This window comes from Choloepus didactylus, chromosome 13 (genome assembly GCF_015220235.1).
Source record: "Choloepus didactylus isolate mChoDid1 chromosome 13, mChoDid1.pri, whole genome shotgun sequence".
Classification (NCBI taxonomy): Eukaryota; Metazoa; Chordata; class Mammalia; order Pilosa; family Megalonychidae; genus Choloepus; species Choloepus didactylus.
Window position 1 is genome coordinate 68,795,378 of NC_051319.1, and position 22,519 is coordinate 68,817,896.

At 37.5% G+C, this 22,519-nt stretch overlaps 1 protein-coding gene across 5 annotated transcripts in view; it reads left to right on the forward strand.

Moving 5' to 3' along the window:
• The window catches only part of MEGF10 (multiple EGF like domains 10), a 174,296-nt gene that overhangs the window by 75,889 nt on the left and 75,888 nt on the right, over positions 1-22,519 (forward strand). For all 5 annotated transcript variants that reach the window (XM_037802087.1, XM_037802088.1, XM_037802089.1 and 2 more), the window contains one exon: positions 6,857-6,949. In XM_037802087.1, the coding sequence (XP_037658015.1) occupies positions 6,857-6,949 (93 nt within the window). The remainder of the gene's footprint in view (positions 1-6,856; positions 6,950-22,519) is intronic.

Consider the following 22,519-nt stretch of genomic DNA (forward strand, 5'->3'; position numbering starts at 1 on the left):
TAATGGAAACTCTGAGTTCATGTATCTCCTTCTCATAGGGATTACCTTCAATTTATTCTGCTAGAGTGAATGTTTACTTTATTTAGTAACTGACACATCTGAAAGCTCTCCCAAAGTGGCAGTGTATTGGTTAGGAATCATGGTGGCTGCAAAAGATAGATATCTGAAAAATAAAGGTATAAACATACTAGGGGTTTATTTTTCTCATGTAATGAGAAGACTGGAAGTGGGCAGCCTCTGACATTTGCTCATACATGAAGGAATTTCTTGGTCCTTGCTTCAGTGTTGAGTGACGGGTTTTACAGATTTAGTCATTTTGCTCACACATTAGACTTCAAGAAGGAGGAAGAGAAAAGAAATTGCATTTACTGATTGAGTCCATCCTCATGTGTTGTTTTGTACATAGACACATCAATCTAGAAAGGAGGCCAGGAAATGTAGTTTATTGCTGGTCATGTTTTTGTCCCTGATAAAATTGGGGTTCTGTTAGAAGGATGGAGAGAAGAATAGACATTGGGTATTAGCAAGTCTGCCAACAACACTGCTAATAATGGTTCTTTCTACTTATCCTTAAGAACTATGAGATCCCTATCAGGAATGGAGGGAGAGGACTTTTAGACAAGGAATTTTTTTCTTTACATTTACCAAATGCAAACTTCATGGTTCCTAGTCTTCTCTCACTCTTTCCGTGACTGATCAGCCATGTGGACCATAGGTGGTTGTGAGAAGAGAGCTCACCATCTCTGCCCCTGCCCCTGAGAATGGGTTAGGCAACTTGGGAATGGACTGCAAGGAGGATGTGGTGTGATGCAGCCCTAGTTGGCCACTCTTCCTGCAAATTTATTAAAAAGCTGTCTACTTCCTTAGCTCAGGTATTCTCTCTTTCATGAGACCTGCTCTAATTAATTCCATCCCAGTTGGAATTAATTGCCCCCTCCCCTGAGCTCCCATAGTATTTTTATAAATATTGATTGAGATAAAATGCACATACCATACACCTCACCAATTTAAAGTGTAAAATTCAATGATTTTACATATATTCACAGAGTTGTACAAACATCACCACATGTTTAAAAAATTTTTACCACCTTGAAAAGAAATCCCATACCCATTATCCATCACTTCTCATTTTCCTGAAAATCCTCCAGCCCTAGGCAACCACTAATCTACCTTCTATCTGTATAGATTTGGCTATTCTGGACATTTCATATAAATGGAAAGACACAATGTGGTCCCACAGTAATTACTCATACATCTATTATTACCCCTGTATTTATTGGGTATGGGGAAACTACATCTGACTTCCTCTGCAGACTTAAAGTCCATACTCTGCCATTTTTATATCCATAGCAGTGCTTAGCAATGTGTCTGCTCCATCAGTATATATTGAATGGAAGAGAAGAGAGAATTTCCTTTCCTTTTACAACTTAACACAATAGGCGGGTTTCAGCATGATGTTGTAAAAATAAAAAAAATTCCTATCCGTACTGATCCTTGTAGTAGAAATTAGATTTTGTAAAGACTTTGCATAGAATTGGCCTCAGACAAAAGTATGGAGGAAATGAAGTTTATGTTGGAAGTTAGCTCTCTATTTGCTTTCTTCCTCTTCAGTGTCCTCCTTTGAATCTTGACTCCTAGTCATCTGCTACAACTTCCCTACTATCTTACCCAGGCTTTTCACCATCCTGCTCCCATTAAAACCCACCACATGCTTGGTCCACAACTGGTGTGATGAGAAGAACACCAGAGCAGGAGTCAGGGACCAGAGTTTAATCCCACGTCTGCCTTTCACACTGCTACGAATGTTGGGAAAATTGTTTCATTTTCCTAGTCTTGGTTTCATTGACTGAAAAATGAGGGAATGATGTTCAGTCAAGGCACCATTCGCTTTAAAAGTCTAATTCCTCTATAGCAACTCACAGAATAAATAAGAGAAGACAAGATTCATGATGTGTGCTGCTTATTCATAACAGCACCAGAATAAAAGGAACTTCTGAGGAAAGATGGAAGGCATTTATTCCTATTAGGCAATTATTTTCAAGAGATATTTTAATGCTGGAGCATTTTCCAAAATTAATTAAATGAATTGATTATATTATATCCTTCAGGACAAAGATATATACTGTGTTTAGAGATATAATTGGTTTAGTAGGAAGTTTTTAGTGTGCCCACTCTGATTCTCAACTTTTCATCACATCCTAGGTGTAAATCCAAAGGGTAATGTATATGGCAGAAGAGAAAACTATTTGGTTCGGTTAGTGACTCTCAACAGTGAAGCCAAGTATTTACAAGTGAAAGGAATGAGGTCCAGGACACTAGCAATGGGATTTAAATGGGTTTAGGAACTGAGGCTGAAAAAGGAGCCTAATTACAGAAGATTCCAGGGTCATCATGTCAGTCCTCACCTGTTCATCAGGCAGACAGACTGAGCACAGCTTTCATTTCAAAGATGTGGCATGTTCTTCTCATCAGCATCTCTTGCCTCCTGGTTCTTGAGAGAGAAGATGCCTCAACTTGCTCTTGCAGCTTGATGTGTCTACAGCAGTGGAATGAGTGTGGGTCCATAGATTCAGCTACTATCTGTCCTCTAAAAATGCCAAGACAACTCAAAATATGATATTCAATGGTTTTCTTAAAGAGGGGAAGGAAAAGGAATCCTATTGGATAGATCGTCTTTGCTAGGATTATCTTGATTTTAATATTCTTTTTAAAAACAAGAAGAAAGCACATGGATAGGGAATAAAATGACTGATTCCATTGATGGCGAAATTTCAGGTGGATCCTTTGTACCTGTTCATGAAACCCAAGCTATAAACTATTTTCTAGAGTGGACTTTTGCTCCTTTTCTTCTTTTCTAGTTCACTTTGGGATTTCATGCATGACAAATTCATGTTTTGAACCTCCCTCGGTTTCTCATGTGAAGTTTGTTAGTCGTTGGAAGTTCAGCACCAGAGAAGGTGGCATCTGATGCTCAATGAAGGAAGATGAAGCTGGGGTAGGGATCTAGCCCACCTGATCTCCTACAGAGGTCCATGTTTGTCACGGCACATGCCATGGGTAATGTTCCTGCAACTTGGTCATTTGGGACATTAGGGAACATACAGAGCACCATAGCTTACTCTGTTCTCCACCACTGCTTCTCTTTGCTGCTGACTTTCTTGAAAGTATACTTGGTGATGGCTGTGGCTGGATGTGGAGAGTCCAGAGGTGGTGGGGAAAAGGGTGTGGAGCAGAGATGACACATGTATGACAGAGTTTTGTGCTATATGAAGATTCTTTACAATTTTCTTTCCTTTTAGATTCCATCCCAATGATCTTTCCCATCATTTAGACAGTTATTTAACTTTAGGCTTCAATGCTCAGAGGTGATTTCATTGACTTTAATTAAAGAAAAAAATCATTAGGAAAGCAGATTCTCCCTTCCAGTTCCTAATTAACTTACAGACTAATTTCTTTTATGCTTAAAAATTTTGAATTTTGCTTCAGACTTTGGCCAAATGTTAGCTCAAAGTTTTCATAAAAATAATCTAAATTTAAAAATTACCATCACAGGATTTATTTTCATCTATTACAATTGACTAGACTTTGTGGGGTTATTTCACAAAGTTCATACCATCAGGAAGCAAACATGAGAGCATTTGTGTGATTATTCAGCAATCTCAAAACATTCTGAGGCAGGTCTCCTTTGATTCTACAAATAGAAATTTTTTTATTATCTTCTTTTGGAATGAAAAAAATACAAGAGCTACAAAGAAACAATCAATTGGGAGTCAAGCATATACATTTCTGGTTCTAAATTCTATGGAACATGTGCTTAACTTATGCATTTATTTATCCATTTTAATAAAGGTTATCTTGATATTGAGGGAAGGGTGCTAGACCTGCTTGCTCAATCCTATCTTTCTTACTAGGAGATTCATGTGGGTACACTGGAAATTATTTGGGATCTCCCTGGGTTTAAGAGCCAACACAGCCACAACTAAAACCAAATTTTAATCTACAGCCTCTTTGGTAATTATGGTTATCATAGAAGTCATTTGTGGGGAGAGAGAGCAAAAAGAAAGAAAGCAAAAGGAAGATAAAGAATGAAAATCTGAAATGACTGAGAAGAAAGGGGGAGCAGCAAATTGAGATCTATCTATAGGGTACCCCAAATATCTTCCTCTCATGACCAGCCCCTTCCCAGGGAGTTATGCAAACCCAGGTCACTCTGATCCAATCTGGCTTCCTGGGACCCAGAGGTTTTCAAATTCTCAAAAGGTAAAATTAATTCTTTTGTCAAATGCAATCTTATGCAAAATCCCAATATATAAAAACAAATAAAATACTGTTTTATTAATAAAAATTTACTTTATAAGCTAACGTTTATAACATTTAGTCAGTAGAAAATCAATTGGCAAGAACAACAGAAACCCAAACATTTGAAATTCAGGGTCATGTGTTACACTATTTCATCAGCCATCACATCCAATTTTTGTGTTTTGTTTGAAATTCACAGTCTCAAGAAACTCTTACATCACATTGAATACTGATAGTAACTGATTTTTAAACTTCTCAAGATTTACAAAGTTTTAAATTGCTGTAGTGTCTTGAAGGAGGAGAAATTGTTAAATTTAGGTTCAAATGCAGATCATTAACAATATGTCACAAACTAATGCATTCGTTCGCATTGCAAAGCACCAAAATTTACAGTGGGTACCAGCACTGTCTGTATGGTGGAAGTGTTCTGTGCACCTGATATCATATAACATAGTATGACACAGCTCTCAGAGCATGTGCCACATGGTTAGACCTGAGCCTTCTGCCTTCTGTGGCATTTAATTGATCCTTGCATACTTAAGATATAATAGTTTGCTCGCTTGTTTGGTTTTACATGGGCAGACGTGCAAACCTAAATTTAAGGAAAGCACAATGGAGGGCTATGACCCTACAAATGAATGGCCTATCTGCAGGTTAAAATACATGCATAATAATGGCAGGGAACACTGAACCCTGAGGCTGGCACTTATCGGGTTAACCTGGCCTCATAGGTCAACATATTTTAGGGCCAGTATGCTCAAATGTTGCAGGCAGCAATTTGCATGTTTGGCTTTTAATTGCAATTAAATATGCAATTATTTGGATCCAATATTATGAAGCACCAAGTACCTCCTTGAAACTCTAGTGCCAGAATATTCTACTGTGGTCCAGGGGCACAAGACCACTGGCATGGTATCCCTCATCAAATTGCCTCGGTGCCATATAATTATCCTGAACTTATTTCCTAACATTTATGGACATTTTATTCCATTGTGGTGTCCTCTACCTGATGATTTTTTGGGCACCAAATTTTATACCTTTCATTAGACTATTCCCTTGTCAATTCTCAGAATAAAGTCACAACACTTCAGTTTGGTTTTCAAGGTCCCTCCATCTTTCCATAGCTATTACCCCAAACCCTATACCCAACTAGAACTGCTCGTTTTCCTTGTCTTGCTTTTGCTTTCTCTTCACCTAAAATGTCTTTTCCTTATATTTCTTCCTGTCTAAATCCTGCCAATCTTTTTGATAAAAACCTTAAATATAATTCTAGGAATTCATCTTAAATAATCATGGATATGTATAGTTAACTATATATTGAACATTGTTCATTAAATATAGTTCGTTATAATAGAGTTATTTTAAACAATCCACATGTCCCAATAGGAAAATTGGTTAAATAAATTATGATATACTCATACTATGAAATAGTGTGTAAATCACATAAAAGAATACTTAATAACATGTAAAGTTATTTCCCATTATATTGAAAATTATTTCTATTTCTAAGAGAAAAATTATATAGAAGGAGAAACTCTGAAAAGCTCTACATTCACAAAAAAAGCAATAGTTGGTGAAACCTGGGAAGACATTTCTTTTGCTTGTTGATATTTTATAAAGTTTGAGCAGTAAACCTGTTTTACTTCTGAAATAACATATAAATTGATGAAACTTATCTATAAAGCATAGACATCTTATCTCACCCTTAAAGAAAATTTTGAAATATCTGAACCAAAAAAATTCTTCCTTCCGAGTTGTTCTCACAATTGCTCATATATCCAGGTGTTTTAAAGAATACTTAACCAATGTGTCAATGAGGTAGAAGGGAATGCTGATGGACTGCACAGCCTATTTTTGATATCCCTTTTTTATCAGCCAACTGAACTTTGCTTTTGGAAATCATTAGACTCTCCATCAACTCATGTTTACAATGATGCGCCCTTGTCTTCAAGGGTTGGACCACACCTAAGATATTCAAAAGTGAAAGGAATTGGGATCTAAAAATTTCCCAAAGACCTAGGAAACATTTTTCTAATATTCTCAACATAACGAGGGCATATAATTCTGCTATATCATAGTTATAAATAAGATCTGAATAACATGTTCACAATATTTCTGGTGACTGTATCATATAAGGAGAATGACCTCTTGGTCTATTCTGTTGCCCTGGAGTCCTGATACCTTGCTTTGTGACATGTTGCTACGTCCATATATGCTCAAACTAAAACACACAGAGAGGATATATTTGGTAGTCATTGACAATTATTTTAAAAAGTATATTAGGCAATTTTCCTTGAAATTTCTTTCCTAATTTAGCATGAAGTAGAATTAAATAGCAGAAATGAAGGAATTTATTTGGAGGTAAAATAAGATGAGGAATTGTTTCTTTAAACAGTGGACTGTAAGAGAGCTAAGGCATGGTTGAGAAAAATTATCAGGCATGCATGTTGTTTTTAAGTGATACTTGAGACTGTGTTGTGAAGCAGCTGTGTTTTTTTTTTTTTTTTTTTTTTTCTTGTGCCAACTTTCTTCATTTGATTGATTTTCTCTCTGACAGCCCACTGCACTGACAAATGTGTCCATGGTCACTGCATTGCTCCAAACACCTGTCAGTGTGAGCCTGGCTGGGGTGGGACCAACTGCTCCAGTGGTAAGTTTCACCTGCTGTTGTCTGTCTTGTGATGTTTTTGCTGTATGGGCCCTCTTGTCTGCAGATTACCCTGAGCCAAGGGTTTCCATCTTTGCCCCTGTGCAGAACATGGCATGGATTCCAAAACAAACTCACTTACACAGTTCCTTTTAAATCTGTGCATGTATTATATATACAGAATTGTTGTTAATTGAGTATGAAGAAAGGTACTTGGAAAGAAAGAGATTTCAAGAATCTGATACTTCTGTGAATATGAATGCATTTTCCAGAGTAAGATCCCATTTCAGTAGATTCCCTACTTTAGTAAGGCCATTGTGGTAACATACATATTATATTCTAACTTCACTTTTAACTTGTTAATTCTTCTGTAGCATTTCCTTGGTCATTAAAATTTACTACCTTTTGATTTTAACTCAGAAGTAAAATTGGTATTTTTTGATGCTTTTATTTATGTCTGAGTTCCGAGATGCAAATAATGATTACTTCCTCAGATAACTTTGAGGAAAAATATGTGTAATAAAAGAAAACTGTTGAACAATTTGGTACTTACTAAAATCAAATCAAATAATTTGCTGCTATTGTGTTAGAGTTATAACTCTAGCATCATGGTATTTTGGAGCATAAGCAGGCTGCACCTAAAATCCCATATTAAGTATTATGAGGTTTCAATCTTGGAATGCCAAGTAATACAGTTGCTTTTCTAAATTTCACAGTTAAAACTTAAGTCTTGGGGCTTAGCTTGTTGCTGTGTACACTTCCTGTTCCTTTATTCTTTTTTTTGCACAAAAAATACCAGTGGGGACTAAAGTGCAACCAAATTGTAACACATGAAACTTTATATTGACAAAAGGAAATACCAATTTAAAAAAAAAAAGCAAGTTCTCATGACAGCACAAATTTGTCCTCTTTTGCCAACAAATACTTTTCTGAAATTAGTCCGAACCGGCTTTATGCTGTCTAGAAAAGCTAGTTTTAAGAATATTTACTTGGGGAGTTTACTTTTATTAGAACTACTTGTTTCAGATTTGTGTTCTCTCAGCTTCCTAAAACTACATCTCCAGGGGAAGTCCTTGATGCTGTCTGTGCACAGAACACTCCATGTGAAAGAGTCTTTGTTGTTGTACACGGAGCGTTTGTGCATGTCTGTGTGTGTTTTTCTGCCCCTGACAGGTTTCTCAATTCCAATGCATAACAGTCTTGCAGGGTTTTGTTTTGCATTTGTTTGAGATCAGGAGGAGAGTGGGCATTTTGTTCACATGCTGTTGAAGCAAAATGTTTGGGATGTGGAACTTGGCTCATGTCCATTTTTCTGGCAGACTGACCTCAAATGAGATGTTGCTTTCATTAACTTGCCCATCTTAACAAGCAGTTGTGCCTAGACATTTTGAAGAAAAATAACATTATTATTAGCTAGTGGGAAAGGGAAGAGTGGGTGTATTCTTCATTTGAAAAAAATGAGGTTTGTTACTAATTCCCGGGCAAGAATGCTGTGGAATAACTTTAGCTGTATTCACACTTTGTCTCATAAACTGCAGCCTACCTCAAGCTAAGTAATCAGACTGAGGATTGTGTAAACACAGCAAAAGCTTACATGGGTTTCAGACTCTCTAAAACTGATTTAGACCTTCTAGAAAACAAACTGTTGATTCTCTTTGGACTTGACTGACTTTTGGATGAAGCCTCTGGAATTCTGAGTACACACATTCTTTCAATTCTGGAAGACAGTGAAGAGACAACTTTCAATTTATTCTCTACAACTCGTATTTTGACTTTTTAATGACCAAGAGCATAAATATACCTGAATAGATGTCCAAATTGTTTGAAGATGTCTTTGGAAAAACATTTCTGACACTTTTTTTTTTTTTAAGCACATAAGAAAATGCTATTCTGGGCTGGAGCACTGGGTCTTATTACCTGGGTTTTTTTTTTTGGCAGTTACTCTGATATCACCTGTGAGGAAACATACCTTTTTGTTTACCATTGGCCAGATAATTCTTGAACTGAAATGTATGCTCTAATAATCCACTAAGTAGCACAGTTAAAATATCTTCATTTCCAAGAACTTTATTTCTATGCTCCCTCCTCTCTCTTTATTGTTATGCATAGATGATGTGTGTAGGTCCATAAAATGATTGTCCTGAAAAGTAAACTAGCTCCTGTGTCAGATAAGGTCCAGTCAGGAGACAGAAACCACAGTAATTATTTTTTGATAAATTGTTTATTTTATAACAATTTAGATTTACAAAAAAGTTGCAAAGATAGTACAGAGAGTTTCTTTATAACCCTCATCGAGTTTTCCCCAATGTTAATATCTTAAATTACTATGATACATTTGTCAAAACTTGGAAACTGACATTGGTATATTACTGTTACATAAACTCCAGGGTTGATTTGGATTTTATCTGTTTTTCTGGATTTGTCAGTTTTTCCATCCATGTCCTCTTTCTGTTTTGGGATCCAATCCCAGTGCCGCACAACTTTCCATTGTCGTGTCTTCCCAGTCTCTCTGGTCTGTGACAGTTCCTCAGTCTCTCCTAGTTTTTCACAATCTTGACAGTTTGAGGAGGACTGACCACGTGTCCTGTAGAGTGTCCCCCAATCCGTGCTCATCTGGTCTTCTCATGATTAAACCAGGCTTATGGTTGTTCAGAAAGAATGCTATAGATACACAAGTCCCCTTTTTGTCCCATCATATCTGTGATATTGTGATATCCACATGGCACCACTGACCTCCCTCACTTGGCAGAGATGGTGTTTGGCAAGTTTCTCCCCATGAAGTTACTATTCTGTCCTTTCTTTTTTCAATTCTTTGGAGGCAAGTCCCTAGCCCAGCCCATCCTCAGGGGTGAGGGGCAGTAATTAAGCTCCACCTCTTTGGTGGGGGGAATAGCTACCTATATCTAATGAAATTCTTCTGTAAGGAAGATTTGTTTCTTCTCCCTCATTTATTCAATCATTATTTTTATCAGTGTAGACTCATGTATAAATTTGACATTTTGTGTTATAGGTCAATATTATTTATTTTTTTGCACAAATTGTTTCAGCTTTGGCCATTGGGTACTATTTGAGGTAATGGCTTATGTCCTTATGACATGTTCCCATCCTTTTGTTTTTTTTTTGGACAACTTCCTTGTTTTCTGGTACTGCAAAAGAACACCAGGCTCATCTTGTATTTCTCCTGTCCCTGCCCTAGAATTAGCCATTTCTCCATTTCTCTTCTTTTATTGGATAATCTTATTTAGAAACAAAGAGCTAAGTGCTGGGTCTGCTTATTGAGACTAGGACACATAATAATTTGAACAGTGAAAATTTAATATAAAGAATTATTAATTATGACAGAAGTTTGGAGTAATGAGGAGTTGGTTAATAATAAGTGAAAAGGACTCCAAAGAATATAGGAATAACAGCTACAGGAAGCAGCTACCATCCTTTGGGCTGAGATAGAGTGCCCTGACTCACTGAATGGCAAAGAGGTATTGCAGAACTTTCTGGAAATGTGCTCTCCAGAACTTGCTAGAAATCTGCCTTGTAGAATACTTAGGAAAGCTGTTCATGAAGAAGCATCTTACCAGAGGCAATCTACTGTAAAAACAAAACAAAACAAACAAAACAAAACAAAACAAAACAAAAACACAAAAAACAAAAACCCAGAGGGCTGCCAGGGGAAGTTGCTGGCTGTGGCCACTGCTGGCCACAGTGACTTGCAAGAGCAATGCTACAGGAGCTTGAGACTGGAGAAGCCACTTGTGCTACAGAAACTGGGTCCTGGGAAAGCTGTGTGTGCTGCAGGAGCCAGATCCTGGAGAATCTACTCACATTCTTCTTGCACTACAGGAGCTGGGTGCTAGAGAAGCTACAAGTACTCTAGGGGACTGCTGAGCAAGCACACTGAAAGCAGCATTAAAAACTTCCTCCTGCGATGTCTCTCCAGCATCCTCTACTGTAAATGCTTAACACCAAGCCAACTGGCAAAGGAAAAAAATATTTAAAGGGCCCTTATCCACTTTTGCAGAGCAGTCTATGAAGGGTGAATTTGGAGCTGAGGCAATAAAGTGATAACTGGCAGTACCAGTCCACCCATTTGGCTACTCAGCTTCCGTATGTCACCCTCCCTGCTTCTACACCCATTCTAACTCTTGTACGTCAACAAACCAACTGTCTTTCTACCTAACCAGACAGAGGCATCCATCTCACAATAAAGAAATTCTCACTCTCTTTTCAAAATGCAGAGATGCAAGTCCCAACAGTTGCTGCATCCATCACTGGTTGTATTAATTTATCCTCAAATTCAGTCACAATTCCACCAAATTTAATGTCACCTTAAGACTAAAGTTAATATCTGAGAACTTGCATATAAAATAAATAAAAATTAGGAAGAGAGAAAAAAGTAGTTACCACATACAAATGAATACATACAGATAACAAGCAAATAGAAAATAGTACAAGCAGCGACAAGCTCACTTTCTGAAATTGGTCACAAGGCTGTAGTGCTATGTATGGCTTCCCTCTCCCACTCTCCAGTTCATAGTTCCCCCTTCCTGAGCCTGAACCTCAGCTACTTGGGGCTCTTTACCTGATGGAGTGACTCGAATCTTTACTCCTGAAGGATCTGATTTCTTAGGTGTCCTGTCTCTTTGTGGCTGCTGAAGTTTGTAATTAACCTCTATTACTGGACATGGAAGTACTAATAGGGGCCCCCAGAGAATCTTTTGGGTTCCAGACATAGTTTTTCTTTCTCCCATTTTGTAGCAGCAACCAAATTTCTCCTTGATAATCAGTATTCATCATGCCAACCAGTAGAGTAATTGCTTTTATTGACATGTGAGTCTCAAATAGCCAGATGGCAATAAATTGATAACTGTGACTCATAGCTGTCTTTCTGTATCTTTTTTCCCTTCCTAAAATACATGGGAGATTAAGGAACTGAAAAATACCTTAAAATATTCAGGTTCACAAAGGCTTCCCTATGAGATTTAATAAGACTATTTTCCTTGTCAGTGGAAAGAAGTATTCCTACCTGTGATATACAGTCAGTGTTCCTGGATCACAATGTATTCTGTGTATAAAAAACCAGCTGCCTCAGAGAACTGTACAAAGTTTGTTCCCCTGGAGTGAAATCCTGATTTATTTGACTAGTCTCAGACATATTGCTTCTTTTTAGATTTGATTAAAATTATTTTTTGAAAAGTACACACATATTTTACTTTTATTGCCATCCTAATGTATACCCCAGCTTATATAAGTAAATATGACATTAATCTACCTTACCTCCCTCTCCTCCTCCTTCTCTGTCTGTCTCTCTCTCTCTCTCTCTCTCTCTCTCTCTCTCTCTCTCTCTCTCTCTCTTTCTCCCACCCTCCCTATAAATCTGACTGTCCATTCATCATACCTTTTCCTCTTCCTCTCTCCCTGGATGATGAACAGCTATTGGAGGGCAGGGACTGTGTGTTAGTAAGCACTTTAACTTCCATTGTGCCTGGCATGTGATTAGAGCACAGTAAATGTTTGTTCCATGTAATTAAATTGAATCAACTATATGATTCTGTATGATTCTGAGGTGATTTTTGTGTTCATTAAGCAAACTTTTGGTGAGTGATTACTGTGTTCAAGGCACTGTATTAGATGCTGGGAATAAAGTAACAAATGAGGAATGTTTGCATCTATTTTGTGTTTTAAAAGGAAAACAGTTGTTCATAGTACTCAAAGCTTAGACAAAGACAGGCAGCTATGTAAATGGATTGCCCTGGGGCAAGAGAATGGCCTCAGTAGAAGAGGTAGATTAAAAAGCTGAATGGGGTTGGGTAAGGTAGCCAGAGATTTTGTGGAAAGACAAGAGCAAGAAGGACTTATTGTAATGTCGGAGACAGAAAGTAGATTGCTGTGGGGTGACAGGTAATGAAAAAAATTAATGAAGTATAGATTACTCTTTCACAAACTTAGCTGAAAAATCAAGAAAGAGCAAAAAGTAGGGAGTTAGTAAGAGGTAAATATAGGCTCAAGAGATGGTTTTTTTTGTTTGTTTGCTTGCTTTGTTCGTATTTTAAGATGAAAATTATCTAGAGGCTGAGAGGGTGATGCCAGAAGAGAGAGAGAGGCTGGAGACTCAACTGAGAGAAGGGATCACTTCATTGAGGGAACAAGGCTTCTGGGAAGACAGTTGGAGGTGGAATGGGATCCAGGGCATAGATGGAGGGAATAGCAAGAAGAGGAATTTCCCATTCCTGGCAGAATGAGGAAGGAAAGAGTGGCTGGGGGTGGGGGGGTGGGGGGGCCATAGGTAAGTTATTGGGTAATGAGGGTACCAGTGGGCAATGGAGTGGAAAACCTGAGGGAGTTGATATTTGATGACCTTTCTTCTCTTGGTAAACTGGGAGGTGGGATAATCTGCTGATACTCAGGGTGACAGAAGTTGGGCCATGTTGATGATGATGATGCTAGTAATAGTTGACATTTATTGAGCCATTGGTATGTTTTAAGCGTCACTATAAGGGCTTTACCTGAATTACCTCATTCAGTGCTCACAAGAGACTATGAGGTGGTTACAATTGTTGTTCCTATTTTACAGTTGGAGAAATAAGGCACAAAGGAGTTAGGCAACTTGCCCAAGTTTATATGTCTAGTAAACGGTGAAGCCAGACTCTCATCTCATTCAGAGTCAGTAACTTTAACAGTAATGAGGGTTAGCGTCACTGAGGGACCTCAGAGCAGGAGTCAGGGACCACCATCACCAAACAAAATTAAAAGGCATTTTCTGAGAGATGTTGAGAGCACACTAGCATTAGAGATGGTGAATTCATGATGATACTAATTTGGACTTTCCTCATTTGTAATATTAAGAATGTTGGGCCATGCTTCTAATTGTGCCTAAGAGTCTCCCCCTGAGTACCTCTTTGTTGCTCAGATGTGGCCCTCTCTCTCTAGCTAAGCCAACTTGGCAGTGAAATTACTGCCCTCCTCCCTACATGGGAGCTGACACCCAGGGGTATAAATCTCCCTGGCAACATGGGATATGACTCCTGGGGAGGAATCTGCACCCGGCATCATGGGATTGAGAACATTTTCTTGACCAAAATGGTGAAGTGAAAGGAAATGAAATAAGCTTCAGTGGCAGAGAGATTCCAAATGGAGTTGAGACATCACTCTGGTGGACATTCTTACGTACTATATAGATAACGCTTTTTAGGTTTTAATGTGTTGGAATAGCTAGAAGCAAATACCTGAAATTATCAACCTCCAACCCAGTAGTCTGGACTCTTGAAGACATATGTATAACAATGTAGCTTACAAGCAGTGACAGTGTGATTGTGAAAACCTTATGGATCACACTCCCCTTTATCCAGTGTATAGATGGATGAGTAGAAAAATGGGGATAAAAAACTAAAGGAAAAATAGGGCCGTGATGGGGGTACAATTTGGGTGTTGTTTTTTTACTCTAATTTTTTTTTTATTCTTATTTTCACTTTTTCTGGTACAAGAAAAATGTTCAAAAAATAGATCAGGGTGATGAACAACTATATGATGGTAATGTGAACAATTGATTGTACACTTTGGATGGTTGTATGGTATGTGAATATATCTCAATAAAATTGAATAAAAAATAAAGTTTATTGTCAAATTAAAAAAAAAAAAAAAAGAATGTTGGGCCAGATTATATTTACAGTCCCTTTCAAGCCTGTGATTCTATGTATGATTTACTTTAATAAGCACAAATATGCAATTCTTGAGACAGTTCTTTACATTGGAAACCTTTCAAGCTTTTTATATGAGTAGTGGTAACACATTTGTTTTCTTAACCTAAATAATTCTGTTTATAATTTGCTAAATATCCATAGAGAAATTTATTTCTCCTGTGGTTATAGGGAACATCAAAACGAATGGGTGAGCTCTAAATGAGACAGCAGCCAGCAAATAGTTTTTAGATGCTTGTTCCCTAGGCACTTTGCTTTTGTCATTAGTACCAAATAGAGGCTAAACTGGAAATTAGTTTGGTCTAGAAAATCCAAACAATGGTTTTATTTAACCACCAATGGTAGGTCAGATGGACTCAGAAGTAGTTAAAATGAACCTGGGAGGCAAGACTAACTCAAATATTATCAGATACAATGTAAGGAACCCTGATAACCTTTTATATAAAGCAGGTGCACTGTGCAGCATGGAGTAAGTAATAAGACTTTGCCTGCAGGATATTTGAGTGGGGGAATCCATTAGAAGGCTATTACGAGCCAGAAATAGTAAGCACAGAAAGCAGACATATTCCCCAGCAAAGTCTGACATAAAGGTTTATTGACTGGACACAATAGACAGATCGATTTTGTTTGAGGAGAGAAGCCACTCAGAGCCCAGGCCTCACAGTGAGCCCTTAACATATCCATTGCGCCGTCAGAATTACTTTAGAAATCAGGATGATGGAGGAACAAGAGTAAGAGTAGATCATTTGGGTTCACTGGAGTGTGCGGCAGGTCATTGCTGACAGATAGGCAGGAAGGATTGAGCTCGGAACTGCCCAAAGGCAGTTGCATTGATGGACCATCTAAACATACTGGTAAGAGGTCACAAACAAGCTGCCGATTTTCCCTTTCTGAAGGTTGTTCTCAGCCACTTGCTGGAGGGGCAGAGAGCCACCATCACCACTACCAACCTTCCTTCTATGGGAATTGAGTTGTCATCATCCTAGCTGCTCTCTTTTCTGTGCTGTGCCCATGCCTCAGTTTCCTCAAGCGTAAAATAAGGATAAGAGTATCTGCTCCATGTGCTTTGAGGATTAGAGGCTACAACACGTGTGAAGTGTTCAGCACCTTACCTGAAGCACTCAGTGAATGGCACTTGCTTGTAATTCCTTGTGTGACAAGCATAGCTTCTACCAGACTTCCTTGCACAAAGTCTTGTCTTTTGACTGGGCAAAGGATAGGGCAGTGATTCCTTCTCATCCCGCAGCCACTCCCTTCAGTAGCAGGAGTCTCTTCTTTATGCAGAACTACTTACCAGGAGTTTCCCCAGACAGAAGCCCTGGTACAGTTTTCAGCATTATTTGCAACTTTTGACCGTGGATATCCTTATCAGATGAAATCACGTCTGGTTTATATTGCTTCTGGCACAGTGAGAATACTATAAATGTTTATATTATTCATGCTAGTCAGCTTATATGCAGTGGCTATAAAGACAAAGCTAGGCTGTCATGTTATTTAATTCCACTCCACATTATTTATTGATTTATTTTTTATTTTTATTTTTTTTACTTTGTGCAATACCCCTTCACATCCAATTATTAATGTCAAAATATATCCAAATCCAACCTCTCTCACTGTCTCCATGGCTGCCACTCGGATCCAAGCCACAATCCTCTCTTAACTGGCAACTTCAATAGTGTCCTTTCCAATCTCCCTGTGTTTACTCTTGCCCCACTAGAGCCAGTTCTCTGTTGAGACCAGAGTGATCTTTGAAAAAGATCTGAAAACTCTCCAGTGTTTGTCATTATAGTTAGTATAAACTACAGAGCCCTCACTGTGATCCACCAAGTCCTGTATGATCTGTTCCTCCGTATCTCCCCGGACACTTCTCATCCCACCACCATTGGTTATGGCTCTACTCAGCCTCTGCCTTCCTTTCCTTGAACACACTGGTTTCATTCCTGCCTTTGTACTTGATATTTCCTCTGCCTGGAATACCTTTCTCTCTAATCTTTACATGGCTGGTTTCTTCATGTCAACTAGATCTCAGCTTAAGTGTCATCACCATAGAGAAGCTGTTTCTGTCCTCTATATATAATCCCCCATTACTCTCTATTGCATCTCCTTTTTAACTTTTTTATAGCAGTCCCTGGAAATGTCCAATTTGTTTACTTGTTTATTGTCTGTCTTTCCTTTCAGGATGTAAGCTCCATGAAAATATGGATTTTGTCTGTTTTATTCACTGCTGTTTCCTAATGTCTAGTACAGTACTGGGCACACAGCAGATGCTCAATAAATACTGTGCAAGGAAGTAATGGAGACATAAACACACCAGAAGCTATTATGGATATAAAAATGGGATATGAGATATGAGCAAAACTCTGCCTCTCCTTTCAGGGTGCTTCCAATCTAATAGAGGAGTTGAAGTGTGTACACAAATATATATGCCAAGCATCCTGAGAAGTCAAGGAGGGAATGGCCAAAGGTCTTCTAAAGAAAGGGCATGGCTTGAAATCTTTTCTTCAGTGGCCTTAAGATACCTCAGACTCCTGGGGCTTCAGGATTCACCTTGGCTATGTGCTATGTAGGCTCATTCATCTTTGATGATTAGCAGAAGATTTCTTGCCCATAAAACGGCAGCTGTAATGAAATCATAGAAGCCAGACAAGATGTCCTAAATGCAGTTTCCATGAACTTTGAGAAAATTTTGGATCTGGGAGCTCCCCTCATCTAAGAGAGAAAAGCATTGTGGTTTAAAACTCAGGGTTATTGCTACTACGGGAATATGACTTCTGAAACGGTAGCTTATGACTAGGAAAGTTGTTAAAAAGCCAGCCCTTATTTGAATGGAGAAGGCTTAACATCGAAACTTTTGCATATTACTTCTCAAGGTGGAAATTTTGTATGACAATATAGAATTTAGTTGTTAATTTGTATCAAAATGCAATATGAGCGGAGAAAAATCGGGCAATGAAATTCAGAATACAAATTATTTCCAATCACACTGCAATGAGTAGTATTTCATTAACCTTTTTGGACTTCCCTTCTATCAACTAAATTGCAGGAAATAATTTGGCTCAGTTTAAAAAAAATGTTCATGTGGGAAACAAGTATTAGCTCATAAATCTTTTTAATTTCTTTCATATAAATATATAAGAACCATTTTCTGACTGCTGTAATGTGCTTTCTGGCTGCTCTGCTTAGAGGGCAATAATAATATGTGTTAGTAGACTCAGCCAAGACTACCCTCCTCTGTAGTCTTGGCTAACACCTGATTTTGGTAGAGACACCATGTCTTGTCTCATGGGGTTATGTCGTTAACTGGCTGAAATACAATGCTCTGTTTTATCTGATAATCCAGTATCTCTCATGGCTATATCTGATAGCTCGTTGTTTTGGAATGTGTCAAAATTTTTAAATTAAAAGTATCTTTTAATTCATTGACAGCACAGTTGATTTGAAAGAGTTCAAATATTTATGCCTGGAGCCTGGAGCAAATTAAACATGTTTGATGATGTATAAAACTAACAAAGGAGAGAAAGCAATAATACTATAATATTATTTTACTTCTAAAGGCTATTTCAATAGGGGAAATAGTAAAAGTCACAAAAGCCTAGCACTCAGACTATGAAGAGATGGTATCATCTTAAAATTCTGTGAAAACCTAATGATTTTACCATTCAATAATGTTGCTAAAATTAGTAGAATTAATTTTCAAAGACAGCTTAAATTTTAATGGAATTGATTGGTACTTATATTAGTATATAACTGGGAATTTTTTGTTCATACGTTAAAGAAAACCAACCATTAAAAAAAAGAACCTTGTATCATAAGATTAGTATTACATTAACCAGATTTATCTGTGCTGTAAATTAGTTCTAAGAGTATTTATATCATATCAAAGTTGAAGACTTCTTTAAGACAGAAGATACCATGGGCAAAGTTAAGAGAAGGATGAGACTGGGAAAAGATTTTTGCAACATATAGAACACACAAATGATTAGTGTATAGAATATGTAAAGAACACCCAAAAATCAAGAAAAAAAGAGACAATTCATTTTAGAATAGGCAGAGGATATAATGGGGTAATTTAGAGCCAAGGAAACCTGATGACCAATAAACATGAGAATATTCTTATATTTTTAGTAATAACCAGGAAAGAGCATAATAAAGGAACAAGATATAATTTCTCACTATCAGACTAGCAAAAGATAAGATATAGAAAGGAAGCTTCTATATACTACTTCCTGAGGGAAAACTGGCAGAGCAACTGTTGAGATCAGTTTGGCTGTTTCTAGGGTAGACTTTTTACATGTGTACTCCATGTGATATAGCAATTTTATTTCTACCTCTGTATAATTGACTATGTATCTTTGAGAAACATTTGTATATATTTACTAAGGGATATATTCTTTGCATCTTTGTAACAGTGAAAACTTGGGAGCAACATAAATGGTCACGAATATTGGAGTAGTTCAATAAGTTGGAGTAGATAAATCTGTTGGAATGAATCTATTCATTCCTATAAACTGCTATAGAGCATTCCACTATATAGTAGATGTATCAATATTAATAGATCTCAATCTCATAATATTGAGTGAAAACACACACACACACACATGGACTGGAAGGATACACATTGAAATCACAACAGTGGTTACCTAATGGGAACTAGGCACAAAGTGAACAAAGGGGACTTCGATTTTATTCACAATGTTTTATTTCTTGCATCAAAGGATAAATCAAGTATGATGCAATGTTTACAACAGCTAATTCTAGGGTGTTTGTACATGGGCCTTTTTTAGTATTATTTGCAGTCTCCCGTAATTTTAAACTTTTTTTCCCCATCAAAAAACTATGTTAAGTTTTTCAGGCCATCCTGGTAGCATTCAGGATCTGGGCCTGGTTTTCTTACTGTGAGATTTTAGGCAAATCATTTAAGGCCTTTGCTGTTCAGCCTCCCTCGTCTAAAGGTGACAGTGTTTGCTAATGGTGGTCCTGGGTACTTACTCTTCAATACTCACCGAATACCCCACCTCCTCTGGGAAGACTTCTCTGCTCTTCCATTCTCTCTTCCACCCAAAGGGAGGGCAGCAAAGGTTTTCTGTGCTCCTAGAGCATTCTGTGCTGCTGTGCACTGTAACTCTTGGCACAATCTTTTGTGATCAGTCTCATTGTGGCCCTCTCTCTTCCATGAGATTAAAAAATCTTGGCTATAGAACATGTCTCGGTTAGTAGCAAGTAAGAAGTGCTTAATAAATAGAACTTGGTAGCTGTAGAAGATGCTTAATAATTTTTTAGTGATAGAATGTATAAGTAAAAGAATGAAAATACGACAACACTTTATAAAGCACGACCTCTTGTAACAGCTCTTGAAGTTGTTATATTTTTCTGAGTTTGGTGAATAAATTTAATTCCCCCCCACCAAATACCTTATTTAATCCCAGCCCATAATGTATATCCTTGAGATTTTCCTGAACCATGAATAGGGTCATTGATATGCTCTTAGAGACACATCAACACAGGTATTTAGACACAATAAAGAATAAGCATTTCACACTTTTTTCTGGGTCATATTTTGAGATAATCATACACTGAATTTATAAAATAACAGTTCATGTTTTGAAAATTCATTTAACAAATACTTTTTAAAGAAGAATGAAGACTCTCTCAGCCACTGAATAAAATTAAGGGGAACAGCACTGGGTTGGTGTCCGTGCCACTGCTGGCCCTCTGCCAGCTCTCCAGAGGGGTTTTTGACATGTGAAGGACATGGGGTTTTAGTGCTTTCAGAGGATCTGGAAAATACATTTTTATTGTTCTTCTTCATGAATGGAGAAGCTTTACAAAGTTGTTTTATTTCTGAAGTGCTTGATGTTTTGAATGAGAATCTTTTCTTCTACATTAACAAAGGGAATGACACACTACAGCCTTGTTAGCCTGAAGCACAAGGAATGAAATCACAGAGACATAAAAGACCCTGGGGGAACCCAAGGCTTAAGAAGAAAGAGTGTATGTTTCAAGAAGAACCGTGTTTTTTTATCGTTTGAGACAAGAGAAAATCATTTTGGTCTCCCTACTTCTAAAAAAACACTCATTCTGCAGAGATATTGTCTTGAAAGTGACTTGTTTGTGCTTTGCATATGTGTTAGAATATAAAGGGTTGACTATCCCCCTCCCCCACTGATTTGTCTCATAGACACGAATTTGCCAATGTTTAAAGTCAATGGAAACCATTTAGGCAAAACTCCATGTAAAAATATTTTTTCAATTCACTTTAGCTGACTTTGATGTATCCTAATAGGTACTTGACATTTGTATGTTAAGTACCCTTACAGTCTTAGTTACTTCAAACAGGAACCCTGATGAGGTTAGTTAAATATTATAAGGTGACATCACTTTCCCCATGATATACTTGAATTCCAGTATTCAATATGTTATTCCACAGTACGTGTTTGATATATCCCCAAGTTTCTTGAACCTTGTAGAATACAAGGTTAGAATACAGTTAAACCGCTAAGATCCCCAAAGTATTACACCAAGACAAAAACAAAAGCAAGCAAGCAAACAAACAAAAACAAAACTGATCTCAATTCATCTAGGGTTTGTTTAGGCCTACATTAAGTACAAAGAACTGTGCATATCTGTTGTTCTCTATAATCCAGAACCAGTCACTTTAAAGAAGTATTGTATATTGCAAAATGTGTTTCAAGGCTGTTTCTGTGATCTTGGTTGGTGAGTCGTGAGCATAGATAAGTTTAAGACAAATCAAGCCAATGGGATTATTTAGTGCCTACTAATTTGACAGGTTTCTCTAGATTTTATTTGTGACCATCTATTTTTTTGTGCCAAGGGAGAAAGTTCATGTGATTGCTTTTGAATTTCTCCTTTTGCAGTTCCTGGCACCACAGGTGAGTGCTACATCTCTGGACATACAATCTTCAGCAAGTGTAAAACTGCTAAATTCACTTTTAATTGGCAACTAAGAATAGAATGCAAGGTAATGCTGTGTTTCATTGCAGGCCTGAGCTTTTTCCAATTGGCTTTATAAAAATAGCTCAAAGGTGTGATGCCAGGGCTTGTTTCTAACTTTTTAGAGTCATTGGGCAATTTATTTTTGAAATTCACATTGTGAGAACCAAGTTGTCCTTTCTAGCATGAATGATTCATTCAAGACAAACAAATAATACAAACCAACCTCATGCATGTTATTCCAGCTTCACATATAGCTGGAGGATGTTTTTCTACGGTATTCTTTTTCTTTGTATAGAATGTTCCAATTTGCAAACCATGGGATAGTATTTCTTCTACTACTAGGGCTGTGCTGTGTTACACATAACAACAAGTGCTTTTTGTAAAATTGGTTTGCTTCACCATGCCCAATTTACAAAGGAGAAAATTGAAGATAGCAAAGGGACTTGCCCAAGTTTCCACAGATAGTAAGTGGCCGCAACCTGTTTGGGACTCAGGTCTGTCTAATGCTAAATGGTTATACCTTGAGCCAGCTACTGACTGATGAATTTTATGACAAGTGCCCTTGGTAGTAAACACTTCCTTCTCTAAGATCAAATGATTTCATTCTTTCCTTTTTTTTTCCGCCTAAAGGAGTCATTTGGATGAGACAATGTGTTAATGTGCCCTTGTTCTTTTCTCCAGAGTACCTTTCCATTTGGCATTTCTGTTTTCTCTCACTGTGCTCTTTTCCTTGTCCTGTGTGTCTGCAGGAAGACTAGAGATTTACAAGACTATCTCCATTTGTTCAAAGACTTTTCAGAATGCCTTGTTTTTGCTAATATATAAGTGACTGTGTACATGTTGCGATATTCCTTATCAAAACTATTCTGATGAGTCTGTGACTTTGAAGCCTGGGAACAGTTGTTTTAGGCAAACAAGTATTTCTCAG